General features: G+C 41.0%; 1 protein-coding gene across 9 annotated transcripts in view; it reads right to left on the bottom strand.

The window, feature by feature from the left end:
• SBF2 (SET binding factor 2) overlaps window positions 1-18,444 on the bottom strand; it is a 544,825-nt gene that overhangs the window by 512,879 nt on the left and 13,502 nt on the right. For 4 of the 9 annotated variants that reach the window (XM_054524670.2, XM_054524672.2, XM_054524673.2 and 1 more), the window contains exon 2: window positions 6,335-6,457. The exons of the other annotated variants lie outside the window; for them this stretch is intronic. In XM_054524670.2, the coding sequence (XP_054380645.1) occupies window positions 6,335-6,457 (123 nt within the window). The remainder of the gene's footprint in view (window positions 1-6,334; window positions 6,458-18,444) is intronic. 9 annotated transcript variants of the gene reach the window in all.

The following is an 18,444-nucleotide window of genomic DNA, read 5'->3' as shown; positions in this document are numbered from 1 at the left end:
ATTAGCCAGGCATGGTGGCGCATGCCTGTAATCCTAGCTACCATGGAGGCTGAGGCAGGACAATTACTTGAACCTGGGAGACAGAGGTTGCAGTGAGCCAAGATCGCGCCACTGCACTCCAGCCTGGGCGACAGAGTGAGAACTCCGTCTCCAAAAAATAAATAAATAAATAAATAAATCCCTGGAGTGAGCCTTTATGTAACATGTAAATAGAAGACCATTTTTAGTTTTTGAATTATTTGATAACTAATTATTCTGTTTAATTATTAGTAGAAAGAACAGACCCATTATACAAAAGGGAGTCAAATGAAAGGGATAGGACAAGCTTTCAGAAATCATTACTTCAACTTAATTGCACAAGTTAAATCAGTCCAGGATCTAGATGTTTTTGAACTCAAACTACTGTTTTTTAAAAAATTGCTTCAACATTCATGCTTACTAAGTAATAAAAATGGTATCATTATTTGTTCAGATCAAAATCAAACAGAAAAGACTACAATGAATCAATTAAAAATAAATATGAGCACATAGTTCTCTCTAGAGAACTTATTTTTCTTTTAAAAGAAACAGAAAATATAAAGCTTATTTAGCTGTGCTTTGATTTGTATATGAATGTTATGACCACATTTCTAGGTAACATCAAAGTTTTGTCAATGCTAGGACCATGGGTGGCAAACAGGTACAAAAACAAAGATGTCCCTTCCCACACTGCTGTATGTGTGTATCTCTTCTTCTTGTGCTAAATTATAATGTAGCAGACCAGTCAGTGCTGTAGTTTAAGGCCTTGGATAAGAAATGGAGTATTTCCTGAAGCACAGTCCTGATATGAATCATACAGAAAAGAAACAGACATTTGGATGGAAAACTAGAACCAGGAAAACGGACCTCATTAGATAGATCTGACAGGAACAGGTTGTCTGTCTTGCCACCATCTAGGGCCTAGACCTAAGGAAACATGCTGAAAGGCAAGATGACCTTCATCATATGACGGCAGACCACAAACTAGGCAGGGTGGAATCCCTTTAGGAGACTACAGACTGAAACGGAGGAAACTATACCTTGCAAACCAGACTACTGACTTAAAGGTTATTCTCTGGTTTCATTATCTTTTTATTTTTAACCTTCAGAAAAATTTTATTTCACTGCTGCAGCTGTGCCTCAGCAAATAAAGGGATGAATGATTTGGCAGTGGGAGTTAGGCCAGAATGTTAAGAAAAAGTGGCACTCCATGAGATCACTGGAGAAATAGAAGAATTGGAGCTTTGAGTTCAAGCCAATCCTTCCCATACGGAGGCAGGCGCTCCTTCCGCTGTCAACCTTGGAGGACTAGGGTTTCATTTTATTAAGAGAATTTAAAAGTTTCTGTTCAGGTACCTAGAACTAAATTCATCCTGACAAAATCTGAAGAGATATGTACTACATTCAAGAGTCAGCAGGTTTCTGTAGTGTTTAAAATTACAGGGTTTCATTTTATTAAGAGAATTAGAAAGTTTCAGCCGGAGTAGTGGCTCATGTCTATAATCCCATCACTTTGGGAGGCCGAGGCAGACGGATCACCTGAGGTCAGGGGTTCGAGACCAGCCTGGCCAACATAGTGAAACCCTGTCTCTACTAATAATACAAAAATGAGCTGGGAGTGGTGGTGGGCACCTGTAATCCCAGCTACTCAGGAGGCTGAGGCAGGAGAATCACTTGAACCTAGGAGGTGGAGGTTGCAGTGAGCCAAGATTGTGCCACTGCACTCCAGCCTGGGTGACAGAGCAAGACTCCATCTCAAAAAAAAAAAAAAAAAAAAAAGAAAAGACAGAAAGAATTAGAAAGTTTCTGTTCAAGTACCTAGAAACAAATTCATTGTGATAAGACCCGCAGAGATATGTACTACATTCAAGAGTCAGCAAGTTTCTGTAATGCTTAAAATTTTTAACAAGTATTACTACTGTAAGTAAAATAGTTTAGCATAGGCACGTCAATGGAAGCAATATGCAAATGAATATGCAGGAGCATGCACCAGAAATGTGCAGCAGAACCACCACCATCCTGGTTATGAATTATAAGTAAAAACTGGGTAGAAAAATAGATGAGCAGAGTTTCCAAATCATATGGACACATGAACTCAATAGCCAGGGAGAAAGGATCAGTTCAGAAACTAAGTCTATAAGGAGGTAAAGTCAAATGTGAGTAAAACAAAACACAGTTTGTAGAGAAAGGAGACCAAGAAAAGAGAGAGAAGAGAAAAAAAAGAGAGAACACCAGACAATCAATCTGAAAGCAAAGGCAATTAACCTGGTTCCTTTGAGAGCCAGAACTTTTCCCAAGGTGTTACCTCCATTTGTGCTTGTTACCATAAAAGCACAATATGGCTTTAAAAGTCTTTAGTGGCAAAACTCTAAATTCTAAGACCAAAGTATATTTGATTCTCTGTTGGAGCATCTTGATGGGTATGACACCCATCTCCGCATGACTTCCTACTTATACAAGACAAAACTAAAATATTTTAAGTTATTTGTAGGATGTACTGAATATTGTTTTACTATTCGTGTTCTTAGTTTCTACAGTAAAATACATGTATACCTTACAAAACTAAAATTGCTTTTTACTTACATGACTTGTCATTAACTTGTATTCTACGGTTTAACATTCTTTCATTAATTAAAAGAAAAAAAAAAGTATCCCAATCCTCCTCATTTCCAAGGCTGCAATAGAATCTTAAAACAAAACAAAAAAACCAATACACTAGAAGGAGTAAAACAAAAACCGCTTCTTGGGGAACAATTCATTGTTTCAAAATAAATATTTTAACATAAAATTCTATAGGCTCTATCCATTTTTAATCATACATACCAGTGAGAGTCTACTAGGTGACTTCTTGAGTCAACATTTAAGAGTGAGGAAAAAAAGTGATGTTTCATTGCTGTCTCTAAATTTATGTGGTATTCATAACACTACAGATTACAACATGCTATACAGGTTTCAACATTTGAAAATTCTCTCGAGTTGTAATCATAGTTAAAAGCAAAGCATTAAATTCAAGAAGCTTGAAAAGAAGCAATGTCTTCTGAGAATGATCTTTTAACAGTGGTCAATTTGCATAGTTTTTTACTTTCTACAAAATACTTAACTGATAAGGGGAAAAATTATTTTCTACCATAATTAGGAATCTGGACTTAACCAGTTATGCCAAAAACAGCAACCATATTTGCAACAAAAAAATATTTTCAAAAGCATTTTCAATCTTCCTGACTACCAAAGTTTCCACTACCAAAAGTGAAAACACTTTTAAACCTTCCTGTGTAACAAGTTTTAAATTTTCTTTTATTTATTTGTATCAATTTTCTCATGTGTGGCTGCCAAAATATCAAGAATTTCAACTCCAGAGAAGGACAGAAGAAACACAATGTAAAGTGGTTGGCCTAGTAAAATAGTTGGAAAAAAACCTGTTTTGGCTGCTCTAATATAATCTTCATTTATTACTTATTAGTTCTCTTCTTATGGTCCCAATATTCCAGACAAATTGAGAATCTACCCATTGTTTATCAATTCAGTGCCTTTGCCACTACTCATCTCCACCTCCCAGTCCCCACAATGTATTTATAGACAAAAGTTTTGATTTAAAGCCAGAAAACTGGGTTCAAGTTTCATTTAATCCCTTTTAATTCCATTCATGCTCAGTATGAACATGGGCAAATTATTTAACCTTTATGCACCTTCAAGGATAACTCAGCGTGACCATGAAGAGTCAATGCAATAATGTGAACACACTCAATTTTTTTAAATGAATGAAGATTCAATCTGATAGTCTCTGCTTGTAAAACAAGTGTATAGAGAAATAAATGTAGGCTGTGACACTAGATCCCAAGAAAGTATCTACTGGCTGTTATCAACATAATAATATGGAGAAAACAGGTGGCACTAGTAATTTAAAGTTAGAACAAAGAACACAACACAAATTTAAGCCTTTCTTAAAACTGTGTAAAGCAGGCTCGGCACAATGGCTCATGCCTGTAATATCAGCACTTTGGGAGGCCAAGGCAGGAGGATTCCTTGAGGCCAGGGGTTCAAGGCCAGCCTGGGGAACATAGGGAGACCCCATCTCTACAAAAAAATTTAAAAAGATAGTGCCACTGCACTCCTGCCTGGGCAACAGAGCGAGACCCTGTCTCAAAAAACAAACAAACAAAAAAAAAAACAAAGGCCTGTAATCCCAGCACTTTGGGAGGCCAAGGCGGGCAGATCGCTTGAGCCCAGGAATTTGAGACCAGCCTGGCCATCACAAAGACTCTGTCTCTAAACAAACAAACAAACAAAAAATCATGCAAAGCTATGTATCTGTCTTCCAAGGAATTCTGAATTTTCTACAGCATATTTTTCAATGAAGTATTTAGAGTGGATGCTGATTTAACTTGTAATGTGGGAATGATTTCTATTTCATATATTTGGCTTTTTGAATAATTTTGTTTGTTGCAAAATTGTTTTTAAAAAATTAAGCCTATTTAGCACTGTTCTATCCAGATAAATTTCCTAATATTTACAAACAACTACTATTATTATAATAACTGCATGAACCATTGTGTTTGTGGTGACTTGAATAGCGTTCTCTGAAAATTCATGTCCTTCAGAATCTCATAATGTGACTTTATTTGGAAACAGGGTCTTTGCAGATATAGTTAAGGATCTTCTGATGAAAATTATCATGGATTTAGGGTAAGCCCTAAATCCAATATTAGCATCTTTATAAAAGAAAAGAAAGGGAGATTTGGACACAGTAACAGAGAAGGTGGCCACGTGATGACAGAGAAAGAGATCAGAGTTATGCTACCACAAATCAAGGAGCACCTGGGGCCACCAGATGCTGGAAGAGGGAAAGGAAGGATCCTTCCCTAAATCCTTCAGAGAGACTAAGGCCCTCCTGTCACCTCAACTTCAGACTTCTAGTCTCCAGAATTGTGAGAGAATGGTGTTTGTTTTAAATCACAAGTTTGTAGTAATTTGTTATGGCAACCCCAAGAAACTAGCAGAGTGTTGGAGCTTAAATAAGCACTATTGTTTAAATATTTTAAAGTGAGAATTCTCTGTACTTCCCTGCAATAGTGTTAATTTTCCCAAAAGACCCAAACTTTTTTATCTTCTTAGTTAACAATCTTTTTGTTCCTATATTCTAGATCAATCTATACTGTTTGAAATTCATTTAAACTTAAGCAGTTATGTGAAATAGTTCCCTAGGCAAAATTAGTTTTTAATTTTTTTCAAGTAAACAATGAAACCTACAGATATAACTAAAAACTTATGAAAAATTTCATGATGAAGACATTGATAAGTATATGGAAAAATAAAATTATCAACTTATAAAAGTTACATTTGCCTTCACAATGTAAATTATGGTAATAATAATTTTAAATAAATAACTTTTACTCAATAAACAATTGCATAACCAACCCCCAAAATTTTGAGAGCTCAGCAATAATAGGATATTAAATCTTATAATATTTAATGATCTCAGTTCTGACCATAATAATGTTTTAAAATTAAGAAATACTGGCAAGGCGCAGAGGCTCATGTCTGTAATCCCGGCACTTTGGGAGGCCAAGGCGGGTGGATTACCTGAGGTCAGGAGTTTGAGACCAGTCCGCCAACATGGTGAAACCCTGTGTCTACTAAAAATACAAAAATATTAGCCGGGCACGGTGGCAGGCGCCTGTAATCCCAGCTACTTGGGAGGTTGAGGCAGGAGAATAGCTTGAATCGGGGAGGCAGAGGTTGCAGTGAGCCGAGACCAAGCCCCACTGCACTCCAGCCTGGGCAACAAGAACGAAACTCCATCTCAAAAAAAAAAAAAAAAAGAAATACAATTCCAGCAACACAATGATTTAACCAATGCCTTCACTTTCCTAACAGTTTTTAATAAAAATGATCTTTATCATATTGGGCATAACAACCTATAATATACAAATTAACCTACAATTAGGAAATAAAACTATTCAAAAAGTTATTTCAAGGCTGGGCGCAGTGGCTCTGGCACACTCTTGTAATCTCAGCACTTTGAGTGGCCAAGGTGAAAGAATGGCTGAGGCCATGAGTTTGAGGCTGCAGTGAGCTATGATCACACTTCTGCAGGCATTCCAGCCTGGCCAACAGAACAAGACCCGTCTCGTAAAAAAAAAAAAAAAAAAAAAAAAAAAATCCAGGCGTGGTGGCTCATGCCCGTAATCTCAGCACTTTGGGAGGCTGAAGTGGGTGGATCACCTGACGTCAGGAGTTTAAGACCAACCTGGCCAACATGGTGAAACTCCATCTCTACTAAAAATACAAAAACTTAGCCGGGCATGGTGGCAGGTACCTGTAATCCCAGCTACTCGGGAGACTGAGGCAGGAGAATTGCTTGAACCCGGGAGGCGGAGGTTGTAGTGAGCTGAGGTCGCACCACTGCACTCCAACCTGGGCGACAAGAGCGAGACTCCATCTCAAAAAAAAAAAAAAAAAAGTTATTTCAAGAGGTTAGGTCTCTTGGAATTCATTATTTAGATACTAGTACCTAAAATTTAAAAGCTTACCCTGAAACTTCTTGGCACGTATCACCACTATCTTTTCCCAATACCTCCCTGTCTGTTAGTGCTAAGTTTACCTGTAGATTTCCAGTTCTATTATACGCCTATGTGACCTGTCACCTCCCACAGTGTCCTTACATCTGATCAGTGATATGTTTTTTTGTTTGTTTTTGAGACACAGTCTCCCTCTGTCACCCAGGCTGGGGTGCAATGGCGCAAGCTCAGCTCACTGCAACCTCCACCTTCCAGGTTCAAGTGATTCTACTGCCTCAGCCTCCTGAGTAGCTGGAATTACAGGCAAGCACCACCACGCCTGGCTAATTTTGGTATTTTTAGTAGAGACAGGGGTTTCACCATGTTTGTCAGGCTGGTCTCGAACTCCTGACCTCATGATCTGCCCACCTCAGCCTCCCAAAGTGCTGGGATTACAGGCGTGAGCCACCACACCCGGCCGATCAGCGATGTTTTAATGTACATCATTATAGAATACAGTTTTCAGTATCGTTTATCTGAAATGTTTGGCTCAGAATTGTTTCAGGATTCTTTTGGATTTTTAAATATTTGCATTATACTTACTGGTTGAATATCCCTAATTCAAAAATCCGAAATCCAAAATGCTCTAATGAGCATTTCCTTTGAGTGTCATGTCAGTGCTCAAGAAGTTTCAGATTTCAGAGTATTTCAGATTTTCAGATTAGGGATACTCAACCTGTATCTCCAAGATTAATGAAATGACAATTTCAGTTTCCAAAGTACATACTCTTTAGAAGGGATGACTGAGAGCTGGACTGATATATTTGTATCCCAAATACATGTGCTTGAGACCCCCACAACCTAAGGAACTTTATTCCTATACATACTATCCCCACTTTCTCCAGCCTCAATTGTTCTCATTCCATTGATTTCCACTCTTCTACCTTTAAAATGGTCACATCTACTCCATACATTTTTAAAAACTCTCACTGGATCTTATTAAGTCTGCAATTTAATTCAACGAACATGTTACTGAGAGCAATAATAAGCCAGGCAACTCTGGGATATAAAAAATAGTCTTTTTACCCTGAAGAATAAGCATTCAAAGTTTTCCAACCAGATACTCTTACCTCTCAAGATCAGATTACTGAAACAAATCATCTTAATATGCTGCCTCTACTTCTTATTCTTTATCCTACTAAAATTCTGCAATATGGTTTACAACACAACATTCCAGCTGAAACAATTAGGGGTAAAACTACCCTTGATACAGCATGGTGTACTGCAGTATGGGCATGAGAAAACTTCCATTACAAGATTTGCCACTCAATAGCTGTGTAACTACTCAGAAGTAACAACTGGGGATTGGGGGTGGGGAAGGCGGGCAGCCTTCACTGGTTTCTCCTTACCCAAAAATTGGACAGATATAGATTATGTGTACAGTTAACTTTTGGCCCTAAAGTTTTATGAAATGCAAAGCTTTTCATTAACTCCTTATCTCACTGATCACTATCTGCCACACCTGACACTAAGAAATATTCCTTCACTTTCTATGACTTTTCTGATCTCGCCGCCTTCTGTGTATCTGGATTTAGATTGCCCACATGAAGCAATAAACTCAGATTTATAATGGTTTAAACATGTAAGATTATAGCCTTTCATGTCAAAATAAATAAATAATTTAAAAATTCGTATTAAAATAATAAAATAAATCCAGAGGGTAGCTATCCAGGTCTGCTATGACAATCCCACTATAAGTCATTAGGGACTCAGGTTCTTTCTAGCTTTTTGCTCTGATATACCTAGGGTTTGGGCCTTACCTACTTGGCCCAAGATGGCTGCTGGGGCTGCAGCCTTCATATCAGAATGCCAGTCTTAGGAAAAAGAAAAGCTAGGAAGGCATACCCTCATCCTTTAAGAACACTTAAAGGATACTGCATTCATCATTTCCACTTACATCCAACTGACCAGAACTTATTCACATGTTTATAGCTGTCAGAAACTTGAAAACAGTCTGTCTTATGCATGTCCACATGATTATTCAAAACCATCAAGGAGAAGAATCGCCATGGAGGAGAACCAAATGTCTCTTCCAAACTCTCCAAACCCTTCTGTGGTTCCTTTTCTTTTACATCCTCTTAACCAACAGTGTTCCCCAAAGCTTGGTTCTTGGTACTCTATTCTTCTGTCTCTATGCCAACTTCTTGGGAACACCTACACAGTTTCATAACTCTATATACTCTAATGACTCTCAAGTCTTTGTACCCAGTCCCTACCTGTACCGTCTTCTGAAGTCTCCACTTGGATTGCTACAAAATAAACACCATTCTATGTCAAGCCCACAAACACAAATGAGTAACTTTAAAAGAAAAACATTCTCAATCTTCCAATTTAAGTCATAACATCACAAGTACCCCCAGACCTCCAGGTCTGCAATTTTGAAGTTGCCTCTGACTCCTCTTTCCATTTGCAGCAAGCCATGAGTTGCAGGTCATATTGAACTTCTAAAAAGAAATGAAACAAACTAGACTACATGAGGTTTATACAGCATATGACTTGGGGCATGCATTCATCAAAATGACTATGGCCCCCACAACTCTACTATAATGTTCAAAAGTTATCCTAATTATTAAATCCATAAGCCTGTTTTTAGTCCTTATTCTACATGACATTTTCAGCGCGTTTGACATTTGTTACTTCCTCCTCCTCAAAATTCTCTATACCCAGGGTTTCCATGATACCATATCATGCTATCTTGGTTCTTTTGCAATACCTCTGACTACTCCTATTTAGTTTCCAGGCTGCCACTGCTTTATCAACCTTTTGAATATTGATTTTTCTCTGAGTACAATTCTGAGGCCGCTCTTTTTTTCACTCTTGCAGATTTCCTACGCAATCTCACATTTTTCTTCATATTTGACAATCAGCTGGCTACTGACAATTGCCAAGTTAAATCCCTATCTTCACTTTTCTCCTTACCTCCTGACTCACATGTCTAAACACTTAAATGACATCTCTACCTTGATTATAGACCATCACCTTTCACTCAGCATTTCCTTCCCTCATCCAAATTCATTTCTTCTCCTGAATTCCCTATTTGTATCCATAGCATCATGACACGTTACCTCTCATCCACTCTTTCTACTTTACCCCTCACATTCATTCATTACTAAGTTTTACTAATCTGAACTTTCAAATTTCTCTAGCATCCATACCTTCCTTGCCATTTCCACCATAAAAACGCTTGAGCTTTCTCTGGTCTTTCTCCCTTCAGTTCATTGCCATTTGAGTCACATTTCTATGTTGTTTCTTGCTTTTTAAGAGCTACTATTTTTCAACAGACCCCACCATCTATAGAGTCAAGGCTAAATTCTACAGCCTGATGTACAGAGCTTTTCACAATTGTCAACCCACTCAAGCATCAAAGCCTACCTCAGTTTCCATCTACTTTCACTTCTCTCCATTCCTGTAACAAGACATTCACATACACACATTTTTCCTCTATGCCTATAATCTCCTCTATGCTCTTTTTCACATAGCAAATGTTTATGCATACCATACAAATTGGTTTAAACATCACCTCTCATAAGAAGTCTTCTCTTTTTCCCTCAGTAAAAGTGGGTCCATCCTCTTGAAATAAGCAATTTATATTACTTATTTCAAGACCTTGTCCACTAATGACTAGGTTAGGGATAGAGTTTTAATCTTTACTCATTTGTATCTAGCCTAGCACTTAGCACAATGCCTGGAAAGCAATAAATAACTGTCAAATCAGTGAATCCCAAATGGTTCTTGACAGGTGGCAACAAACAGCAACTAGAAAATACCAACTACTCCAGGGGAGAAAACTCAGGCTATGTATTACAATGGTTTAACAATAATCAATTATCAATTTTTACAATGTCTCAAAATGTGGTATTTCAGGTGTTATACACAAATTTACATTCTAGCTTGTCTCACTTACAGTGCTTAAATAAAACTGATTAAATGCCTAAGAAACATGTCAAATGTTCTCTAACATACTTAAGCAGATTGATATGAAAAAAATACAAGAACTTCAAATAATTAACATAATTGACTCCAGATGAAATACCACCAAGACACATGAATTATAAATGTATTAATGGACAGCAGAAATAAAAAAAAAGTAAAGGCATATAAAATTAACCCAGGTAGTCATTATCAATTTTTCTGAACAAATCTCAGTAAAAGAAAGTAAAAACAATAAGAAAAATATAGTTGGCTAAATAACTTCACATATTAGAAGCTAATGATATTTCTTAATTATTCTGCCATAGTACACAGGCAAAGTCAGAAAAATAAAGTCTTAATTTCAAATTATCAAAATCAAACTATCATAAAAATCAATGGTTTTCAAGCTATGTTCTCCTCAGCATAACAGCACTATAAGAACACAAAACTGGAAACAAGGTCCAATAGTAAAGTGACTAAGTTAAAACGAAACACTCAAATGATATAATAATACAGCCACTGGACATTATGTTTTTCTAAAACTTTATAAAATAACTTTTCCTTATGTCATTAATAGTTTTTAAAAAGATAGTAAGGGTATCTTTCTATCTTCCTTATAGCTTTTTTAATTAAACTTTTAATTTTGAGATAGTTGCAGATTTATACACAATTTTAAGAATTAATACAGAAACCATACACCCTTTACCCAGTTCCCTCCACTGGTGACATCTTGCAAAATTAAATTACAAAATCACCACCAGGATATCATACAATCCACCAATCTCATTCACATTTCCTCAGTTTTACCTATACTCATCTGTGGTTGTATGTGTGTATTTAGTTCTATGCAATTTTATCACACGTGAAGATATATGTATCCACCACCCAGTCAAAATATAAAACAATTTTATCACCACAAAAATTCCTCCCAATTACCCTTTTATAACCACATCCACCTCCCACCCTCCTTTTTTATAGCTTTTTTTCCCCATATTTTCAACAACTGTGTGTTCATTCCATGTATCTTCATTAACAACCTATGATGTACCAGGCACCCTTCTTTCTATATAATTCAAATAGCATGCATTCACTTTTTTTTCCAGTTTGTAAAAGAAATTTTTCAAAAGACAAGGGGTTTTTGCTTTCTTTTTTGAGACGGGATCTTTTTCCATTACCCAGGCTGGAGTTTGTTCCGTTACCCAGGCTGGAGTACAATGGCAAAAACACAGCTCACTACAGCCTTGACCTCCTGGGCTCAAGTAATGCTCCCACCTCAACCTCCCAAGCAGCTGGGACTACAGGCATGCATCATCACACCTGGCTAATTCATTTTTATGTTTTTTTAATTTTTAGTAGAGACGAGGTCTCACTATGTTGCCTAGACTGGTCTCAAATTCCTGGGCACAAGTGATAACCCACCTCAGCCTCCCAATTACAGGTGTGAGCCAACTGCACCCAGCTGACAAGAGTTTGTTTGTTTTTTTTAATCCAATTATAAAATATAAATATTTAAAAATTCAACTGCAAGTATTGTTAATTGAAAAGACACTTTAGGAACAAAAATAAAGAGTGTATCATTTGGCCAGTGAGGTGACTCATGGCTGTAATCCCAGTGCTTTGGGAAGTTCAGGCAAAAGGACTGCTTGAGGCCAGGAGTTCAACACCAGCCTGGGTAACATGGTGAAACCCCATCTCTACAAAAAATACAAAAATTAGCCAGGCATGGTGGCGTGCACCTGTAGTCCCAGCTACTCGGCAGGCTGAGGTGGGAAGATGAATTGAGCCTGGGAGATCAAGGCTTCAGTAAACTGTGATTGTGCCACTGCCCTCCTGCCTGGTCAACAGAGTGAGATGAAAGGAAAGGAAAAAGAGAAGGGAAGGCAAGGCAAGGAAGAGAGGGGAGAGGTGAGGAAAAAGGGAGGGAGGGACAAACTTATATCTAGAATTAGAAAAAAAAAAATCTCAATAATACTGAGGCAGGAGAATAGGGCCTGGTGGCAGGGAACCTAAGGACTTCCTAGAACTAAATCAAACAGAAAAACCCCAACTTTCTACATCCAAGTAAATAATTGTGTAACTTCACTTCAGCTATGTCAGGAAACATCCTCTTTATTTGCACAGGGTGTACACCAAGTAAATAACTTTGTAACTTCACTTCATCCTCTTCATTTACATAAGGCGTACGTTGCATAACCAATGGGAAACCTCTAGAGGGTATTTAAACCCCAGAAAATTCTGTAATCAGCACTCTCAAGCTGCTTGCTCAAGCCCATTCTCACCCTGTGGAGTGTACTTTCGTTTCAATAAATCTGTGCTTTTCTGTCATTGCTTTGTTTGTGCATTTTGTCCAATTCTTTTTTCAAAACACCAAGAACCTGGACACCCTCCACCAGTAACAGTAAGAAGTCAAACAACCCAATAAAAAAGAGCACAAATTTGATCATACACGTTACAAAAAAATACAGAAATGGCAACAAGCACCTGAAAAGGTGTTCAGCATCATTAGTCACCAGGAAAACGCAAATTAAAACCACAAATGAGGTATGTTAAGAGAGTAGATCTTTTTTTTGGAGAAAAAAGCCTGTTGCCCAGGCTGGTGTCAAACTCCTGGACTCAAGCAATCCACCCACCTCAGCCTCCCAAAGTGCTGGGATTACAGGCGTGAGCTACCACACCCAGCCAAAAGAGATTTTAAATTTCTACACACACACAAACACACACACACACACACACACACACACGGTAACTATGTGAAGTGATGGATATGTTAATTACTTTGACTATGGCAATCATTTCACAATGTATACAGAAAACATCACACTGTCCACCACAAATATATATGATTTTTATTTGTAAATTATACCTCAATAAAGCTAGGGGAAGTTTTTGTTTTTTGGTTTTTTTTTTGAGACAGTCTTGCTCTGTCGCCAGGCTGTAGTGCAGTGGCGCGATCTCGGCTCACTGCAATCTCTGCCTCCTGAGTTCAAGCCATTCTCCTGCCTCAGCATCCTGAGTAGCTGGGATTACAGGTGCACACCACCACACCCAGCTAATTTTTGTATTTTTAGTAGAGACGTGGTTTCACCACGTTGGCCAGGATGGTCTCGTTCTCCTGACCTCGTGATCCACCCACCTCGGCCTCCCAAAGTGCTGAGATTGCAAGTGTGAGCCACGGCACCCAGCCTGTTTTTGTTTTTTGTTTCTTTGTTTTTTTAGTGAAAGCAAGTTTATTAGCGAAGTTAACAAAAAAATGGCTACTCCACAGGCAGAGCAACCAAAAATATTTTTAAGTAATAAATTAAATTTAAAAAGAATAACTGAAACTCTCATACATTGCTAGTGAAAATGTAAAATGGCACAGCCAATTAGGAAAGTTTGTCAGTCTCACACAAATAAGACACTTATGACCTAGCAATTCTTCTCCTATGTATTTACCCAAGAGAAATAAAAACATGAACATGAAAACATTCAAAGATCTGTATGCAAATGTTCAGAACAATTATGTTCACCATAGCCCAAAACTAGAAATTCAAGTGTCCTTCAACTGGTGAATGGATAAATCGTATCATACTCAGCAATAAAAAGGAACAACTGCCAATAAATACAACATAGATAAATCTCAACTGTATGATCCTAAGTGAAAAAAGTCAGACACAAAAAACTGTATACTATTTATATGACATTCTAGAAAAGACAAAAACATACAGACAGAAAACAGATCAGTGACTGCCAGATGCTAGAAAGGGAACTGACTACAAAGAGGCATGAGAGAACGTTTTAGAAGCATGAAAATGTTCTCTATCTATCTATCTATCTGTCCATCTATCTATCTATCTACCTATTTTTAGAAACAGAGTCTCAATCTGTCACTCAGGCTGGAATACAGTGGAGTAATCATGACTCACTGCAGCTTCGAACTCCTAGGTTCAAGCAATCCTCCCATCTTAGCATCCCAAATAGCTGGAACTACAGACATGTGCCACCACACCAGGCTATTTTTTTTTTCAAAGATGGGGCTCACCATGTGGCACAGGCTGGTCCCAAACTCCTGGCCTAAAGCAATCCTCCAGTCTCAGCCTCCCAAAGCATTGCCATTATAGATGTGAGCCACAGCGGCCAGCCCTATATTTATATCTTGATTGCAGTAGTGGCTACACTAATGTATATATTTGTCAAAACTCATTGAAATGTTCACTTAAAAGAGTAAATTTTATTGCATGTAATTTATACTTTATTAGATATTGTTATGGGATCTTTAGGGTGTCACTTTTCTGGCCAGAAACCTGTGGCCGGTGGCACCTCTGCCTGAGTTTTGCTCAGACCCGCTAGGCTCGTTCCCACCCACTCGGCCTGGTAGGCTACACTCAGCTCACGCTACCAGCCTGGATCCCCTGCCTCCAAGAAAGACTGGAGTCAGGCGTGGAGCGGTGAGGGGTGTGTAAGCGAGCGTACAGTCTGGCCACTGCGCAGTTAGACATGTCAGCTGCTGCCACAGGGTGGGCAGCTCCAGGTGCTGGCATAAGCGCCAGCTCTCTACAAGGCTGTGGCTGGACCAGGTGCACCACAAACAGCTTCCCTGGCCGGCACCGGGGAATGTAGTGGCACTCAGAAGCTTGAAGATGCCAGGAACCACAGGGCCCCAAAGATGGAGTCACAGCCCTAGCTTGGGGAGCTCCCAGGTCTGGGCTCCCGGAAGGGCCACAGCTCCTCTCTCCCTTCCTTCACCTGCAACATGGTGAGCAAGGGGCATGTTTCAGCTCTGCTTGTGTTACAGCTCTTTTTCCCTCACCATTCAAGGGTCCCAAGTTCTTGTCCTGTGACCACAAAGAATGAGGTCTGCAGACAACAAATGGAGGGTGAGCAAGACAAAGAGGAACTTTATTGAGCAATAGAACAGCTCAAAGACCCACAGTGGACAGCTCTTCTCTGTAGCAAGGGTATCCTGATGAGTGTTCAGCTCCTAGCAGAGAGGGTAGCTCCTTTATGCAGGCAGGTCACCCCAGCAAGTATTTTCTCAGCAGTGAGAGTGGCTCCTCTCTGCAGCTGGTCATCCCAACAGGTGTTCAGCTATCAGCAGAGAGGGCAGCTCCTGGTTGTCCTGCTGTCTGCAGCTCTCAACAGAGAGGTCCTAGACTAGAGTGGGTGGCTCCTCTCTGCAGGCAGATTGTCCCATCATCTCTTCATCAGCAGAGAGGAGGCTCTAGAGCAGGAAGCTCCTCTCTTTAGACAGGTTGTCCCATCATCTCTGCAGCTATCAGCAGAGAGGGTAACTTCTCTCTGTAACTGGTTGTCCCGTCATCTCTCCATCCTCTGCTCTGCTCTGGGCTGAGCCTGCAACTTTTATGGGCCTCAGAGGGGACAAAGTGCACACCAATTGTCCATAGGTGGGCCCAGAAAAGGTACCACAAGTCCTTGCTCTAGTCCATAGGACTGGCAGCCAGGCCCCCAGTCTTCAAGCCCTCCCCGGCCTGAAGGTGGGGCCTCACCAGAGACCTGCCCCCTTCCGCCCAGGAGCCCGTCTGCTTCCTGCCGCTATCCATGACGCCCAGGCTGCTCGCGTCAAGGGGTACCTGCAGGCCAGCACCAAACCACCTTCAAACCCCTCCCACGGTGCTTGTCAGGGCCCAAAGTCCAGAGGGGGCTAAGGAGGCAGGGGCCCAGTGTGTCAGTGCTGACCTAAGTGTGTACACACCCGGCTGGGCTGTGACAGCACCCTGGCTTGGCCCCAACCCCGCTCCGAGATTGGAGCAGGTGCCTCCAAGCCTACAAGGGCAGGAGGAATGCCTTCCCTGGCCCCTAAGAGTGCAAAGAGGCCTGGGTCCACAGCCCCAACTTGGGCAGCTGCAGCTGTGTGGGGTGGGGGGGCCCCCTGCTCGTGGCCCCCTAGAACACAGGGAGAACTGGGTCCACAGCTCTGACTTGGGTGGCTGCAGCACACTCAGGAGGGCGGGGCTGCTGCCTGCTTCCAGCTTTTGCCAGGTCCGTGGAGTGTGCAGCCCCAGCCATGCCCCCTCGTAGCCTGGAGCACGGGCTCCAGGTCCTCGCTGGGCCCAGGCCAGTATCTAGGGCAGAGGCAACATCTCTACAAGCTCCCCCTCACCCAGCTTGTGGCCCTGCCTAGGGGGGTGCCTCCAGGAGCAGACTGTGGGCCCTGGGCCCAGCCCTTGGGAGTGTTAGGCCTGGCAATCACCCTGATGCAGGGTGGACCCCAGGGATGCGGCCCTAGGCGGCCCTGCTCAGAGCCTCCCGCTGAGGCACAGGAACCCAGTGCCCTCGGCAGGGTGGGTGTGGTGACCACGCTGCTGGCTGGGTCCCTGAAGCAGGCACTGCTCCCACTTCCGGCCCCAGACCCCCAAATCGCACCTCCAGCTCCGCCTCCTACTCACATCCTCCCCGCAGCATTGGTGGGCAAGAGTGGTGACATGGGGCCAGGGTCAGGAGCTGGGGAGGCTCCAGGCCTGAGGGCGGGTCCTGCCCAGAGGCACAAGGGCAGGGGCGGTACAGTCGGCTGCCTCAGGGACGCAGGGTACAGGGGACCCACCAGCATCATTGCTGCTCCCATAGCCGCTCCTGACACCACCGCCCGCACCTCTTCGCTGCCATCAACATGACTAAAGAAGAATTATCCCGTTAAAAAGTTATACATTTCACTATTGACATTCTACAATTTATACAAGCTTCTGGACTGTATTACTTAAATAATTAATCTTCCTTCTCCTTCCTTGTTCCTGCTGTGAGAAGAGCAGTTGTCATGGTACCCCTGGGGTGGAGGTGGATCCCTGGGGTGGAGCTTGTCACATTGTCATAGACCAAGAGAGGTAAGGAGGGAGTCTGTGTGGGAGGGGAAGAGCCAAACATTTTGCTTCAGAGCCCAAGCATTAAGGCAGGAGGGGGAAACTGGCAAAGGGCACTGGGGTACAACAGAGTGAAAAGGATATCTTCCAATGGAAGCAACTCACTGTGGGGTGTCAGAGTCTGAGTGGGGTACGAAGTGTGTCCACCAACAGTGGGGAGACCAACATGAGGAGTCATAACCAGAGTGCTGGGGAGGGTGTCCCTGTATTGAAGCATGCTGGTATGGACTCTTAGATCCGGACTGGGGTAGGGGGATGGAAGAGATGGAATGAAGAATCCAAGTCCCAGCAGGGAGAGGAGTAGACGGTAGTGAAGACGGGAGACTGAACAATAAGTAAATACATTAAGAATAACAGAAGCCAGATTTCTCACTGTCAGAGAAGAACGTTACAATATGAAAAAGGAGAACACTAGAATAGATCCTGGACTATTTGACTGAAATTGGAGGTATCAGTATGAATTCATAGTTTTCAATATACAGAGATAATAAATAAATATAGATATAAATGCATATGTATGTTTATGCATACATACCTATACTTACCAGCCCTGACCATTAACAGGACCTGTAAGGAGTAACAGCCCAACAGCAATAAACACACTAGCCTTGAGATCTTAGCTTCCAAATGTCATTCTCCACTAAAAGGAACCAGGGATCCCTAAATGGCTGATTCCAGAACCAAGGCATGGAAAGTACAAGATGAGCCAGGAACAGGTTCTTGTGCCAAAAAGTACAAAGTTGTTCTCAAAGTGATGGGGATGTACCATAAGAACACAGAAGCCAGCCTGAACAACTCTCATTGGCCAAATAAAAAACAATTTGAACATCAAAATAAATAATGCTATAGTCTGAATGTGTATGTCCCCTCCCAAAATTCATATGTTAAAATCCTAACACCCAAAATGATGGTATTATGAGGTGAGGCCTTTAGGAAGTGATCAGGTCATGCTGGTGGAGTCCTTGTGAATGGGATTAGTTCCCTTTTTAAAGAAACCCCAGAGAGCTCATTTGACCCTTAAGCCATATGAGGTTAAAGTGAGAACATGGCTATGAGGAAGCATGTCCTCACCAGACACTGAATCTGTCAGAGTCTTCATCTTG

This window comes from Pongo abelii, chromosome 9 (genome assembly GCF_028885655.2).
Source record: "Pongo abelii isolate AG06213 chromosome 9, NHGRI_mPonAbe1-v2.0_pri, whole genome shotgun sequence".
In the NCBI taxonomy this organism is placed as follows: domain Eukaryota; kingdom Metazoa; phylum Chordata; class Mammalia; order Primates; family Hominidae; genus Pongo; species Pongo abelii.
This window is presented reverse-complemented; position numbering and strand designations above follow the sequence as displayed.